At 31.9% G+C, this 3,640-nt stretch overlaps 2 protein-coding genes across 2 annotated transcripts in view; one reads left to right on the top strand and one right to left on the bottom strand.

Annotated features, from left to right (window-relative positions):
• Window positions 1-886: 886 nt before the first annotated feature.
• Window positions 887-1,248, bottom strand: HELRODRAFT_182569 (hypothetical protein; the record flags this gene model as incomplete). The annotated part of the gene is made up of 2 exons (XM_009032816.1): window positions 887-1,153; window positions 1,210-1,248. The coding sequence occupies 2 exons, from the start codon at window positions 1,246-1,248 to the stop codon at window positions 887-889; spliced, it is 306 nt and encodes a 101-aa protein (XP_009031064.1).
• A 274-nt stretch (window positions 1,249-1,522) lies between these two features.
• The window catches only part of HELRODRAFT_182568 (hypothetical protein), a gene marked incomplete at both ends in the record, with an annotated part of 3,054 nt that continues 936 nt past the window's right edge, over window positions 1,523-3,640 (top strand). The window contains 2 exons of the mRNA XM_009032815.1: window positions 1,523-1,532; window positions 2,227-2,712. Of these exons, the coding sequence (XP_009031063.1) occupies window positions 1,523-1,532; window positions 2,227-2,712 (496 nt within the window). The remainder of the gene's footprint in view (window positions 1,533-2,226; window positions 2,713-3,640) is intronic.

The raw sequence follows: 3,640 nt of genomic DNA, 5'->3' as shown, positions 1-3,640 counted from the left end.
CTGCTGATAAAACATTTTAACATTTAACACAACCAAATTTTACTTTTTATTTTTTTTATTTAACAAATATTCATTAATTGGTGTTCTTAATGTTATTAATATTAGTGTTATTAATGAAATGTTAGATGGCCATTACTAACTTTTGTTTTATTTGATCAGTTTAAAAACGATTTCTCCTCAGACTAAAACATTTATATGCTTACAGTTAATTTATTTTCAGTTTTTATGAGAATATTAAAATCATATGGAATTTTAACATATTAATGTTAAACAATTTCTTGATGGAATTTTAACTAATTAATGTTTGATTTATGGAAAAATTGAAATAAAAGTTGTCGAACATAGGCCTGCTTACAATTTTTTCTCAAAATTTAAAACTTCATTTAATGCATTTCAATTGAAATGTTTTCATAATTAACCAAAGTATTAATTAAAATTTAATTCATTCAAAATTCGAAATTATGTTTCAATAGTTTGTTTGAGATTTTCGTACAACATTTCAATAAAAAAAATAAGGTAGGAGAAATTACTTTGCAATCAAACCCGGTCATAGCGGGGTGGCATAGCAAATTTATCATCAGTTACATTAACTATGTCGCACTGTACATACTCATGTTCAAGTGACACTCCAATCCAGACTGAACTTTTAACTTTTATTGATGTAGAGCAGTAAGGATTTATTTTGCGGTCAAGCAACGCGTGTATGATGTAGAGTAACCAATGCTATGATTGCTGTCATGTTAACCACCACATAACACTGTAATTAATGATTTAGTTAATGTTATGATTGAATTAATGTTATGATTGCTGTCATGTTAATGCAACCTAGCCAACATTAAAATAAGAAGATGTTAGTTAAAATAGGGAAAATGGATATATTTCTCTTTCAAAACTTTGTGTAAAGTTTCCTTTCAGTCCAAAAATAACAACAAATCAAAGTGACTTCGGCTGATATTGTCATCAGACAGCTTAGCAATACTTTGTTATCAATATTCTTCTTCTTCTTCTTCTCCTTCTTCTTCTTCTTCTCCTTCTTCTTCTTCTTCTCCTTCTTCTTTTTCTTCTTCTCCTTCTTCTTCTTCTTCTCCTTCTTCTTCTTCTTCTTCTTCTTCTTCTTCTCCTTCTTCTTCTTCTTCTTCTTCTTCTTCTTCTTCTTATTATTATTATTATTATTATTATTTGTTGAATTTACGTATGAATAAATTTTACCGTCGCTAGAATTTCACGCTCCATTGAGAAGCTTACCATTGTAAAGAACCGAGATTACTCGATTACTATTATTATTATTGTTATTATTATTATTATTTTGTTATTATTACTGCTAGTGTGGTTGTTAATTCATTACTATTGCGATTATTTGAGTTATTGTTACCTGCCTCTCATATACCTTTGATGTGACTACACTCTATATCCTAACAGTCAGAAGTTTCAGTCCAGTGTATTTCATTTTCGTAACGCTTTCAAATTTGTTAGATAAAATTTAAATATTTCAGATTTGCTAAGCAAGAAAATCAGTTACAGGATGCTGAAATGTGAGTCTCAAATTTGTAACCGATCAATTTTGTTCCAGTCAGCTGGTCACCATGCAATTCTGTGTTAATTTTTTCAAAGAAACTATTATAAACTTTGTTTATCAGATATTCTAACTTAACTTCAACTTCCTAGTTTACGTTCGTTTTTTTGATTTAATCTTTTCTTGGTTTCTGGATCCCTACTAAACACTTTTCTGTCTTTTATCATGCAGTTCTGACAGTTGCATAACAGCTTACATTGAATTCTGTTGTCAAACATTCGTGCCAGAATGGCTTGTAATATCAGCACCAAACAACTTGCATACACACACCACACACACTGCACACCAGACGCACTGCACACCACACACACCACACATACACACCACAAACACACGGGGTATGATAGTTTTTGAATATTGGATAGTTAAATTAAGTTAAGTTAAATCTTTTTGACATAATAACAACATGTAAAAATAAATCTCATTAGGTTCAGAATGTTATAAATAATATTTTTTTTTAAATCCATTTTATTCACAAAAAAGGGAAAGAGTCAGCCTAGCAATAAATGCTTATCTAGGGTTGACTCCCATAAAACAATTAATAACTATTAATTATTAATTAATAACAATTAATTAACAATAAATAATTATTAGAATAAATTTGTCTCTTAAATACCTAAAATAATACAAAAAATACAACAAAACCTTCACAGACGTAATTCTCACGTGCACCTTGCTACTTCTTCCTCTCACTACACTCCCTTGCACTCCTCCCAACTGCCAGTACTTCCTGTCCTACATGAAGACAACCCTCGACAATGCCAGGGTAGATTGCCAAAGCAGGAACATGAAACTTCTGGAGATAAAAACCCCCGAATTGCAGGAGGATGTGGAGAAATTTCTATCAACCGTCAACCGAACCGGTCAATTCGGATTCCACAACTGTTTCTGCAACACTCAGATTTGGTTGAATGTTTACATAATAGGAAAAAATTATTGCTGGGTAAATGAAGAAAATCTCGAGAAAATAAACTACACCAAATGGGGCTATGGCTACCCCTCTGATACGTCATTATTAAGTATCCAAGCGGTATACATGGAGTGTGATCAGTCTCTTACGATGAAATTCAGTTGCAATTGGATGACAACATTCTATGATACTTTTTATTATAATTACATTTGCTACGGTGACAAAGATGGTCAGATTTTTTTTAAACTAATTTTCAAATAAACTTATTTTTATTAAGAATGAGAACATTGGTAGTACATGAACAACCCAACCCAACTTGTTTTTTATACAAGGCGTAGAAAATTTGTCAGCTCTGTACCCAAAACTTGATTCAATGAATCTTTATCTCGTTAAATTAATCATTGAAAACATCAATGAGGAAAAATGGTAAAAATATAATTGTTTAATTTCTTCAAGGCACAGCTGGGAATATCCAACCATCATCATCATCATCATCGTCAACATCAGAGACGGCAACCACAACGACAACGACGACAGCAACCACAACTACAACAACCACAACAACCACAACTACAACAATCACAACGACTTCATCATCATCGTTATCAAAACCGGTTTCATCTTCTTCAAATTTTTTCTGGCCCTTTCCGTTTTCCGTATTTCCACCACTACCAACAATATCATCATCACCACCATCATCATCATCATCTGTATCATCATCATCTGTATCATCATCATCATCACCTGTATCACCATCATCATCATCATCATCATTGACACTATCACAGCCATCATCATCATCGTCGTCATCATCATCACCAGTATCGCTATCATCATCATCATCTGGATCATTATCATCACTCGACATCGGACTGATCGTCGGTTTGATAATTGCAATAGTAATTGTCATCTTGTTGGCCGTCATCATTAGCATCATCTTGTGGAGGAAATTTAAGTTAGTACCAATTCAGTTCATATTTTTTATTTAAATCTTAAAATTTTTTAAAATATGTATTTGAAATTTTATTCATTCATTCTTTCATTCGTTTCTTCATTCATTCATTCATTTATTCGTTTGTTCGTTCGCTCGTTCGTTTGTTTGTTTGTTCATTCATTCACTCACTCACTCATTCATTCTCCTCTCGTTCTTTCGTTCA

This window comes from Helobdella robusta (genome assembly GCF_000326865.2).
Source record: "Helobdella robusta unplaced genomic scaffold HELROscaffold_88, whole genome shotgun sequence".
NCBI lineage: Eukaryota > Metazoa > Annelida > Clitellata > Rhynchobdellida > Glossiphoniidae > Helobdella > Helobdella robusta.
The sequence above is the reverse complement of the archived record's forward strand: the minus strand, read 5'-3'. Positions and strand labels throughout refer to the sequence as shown.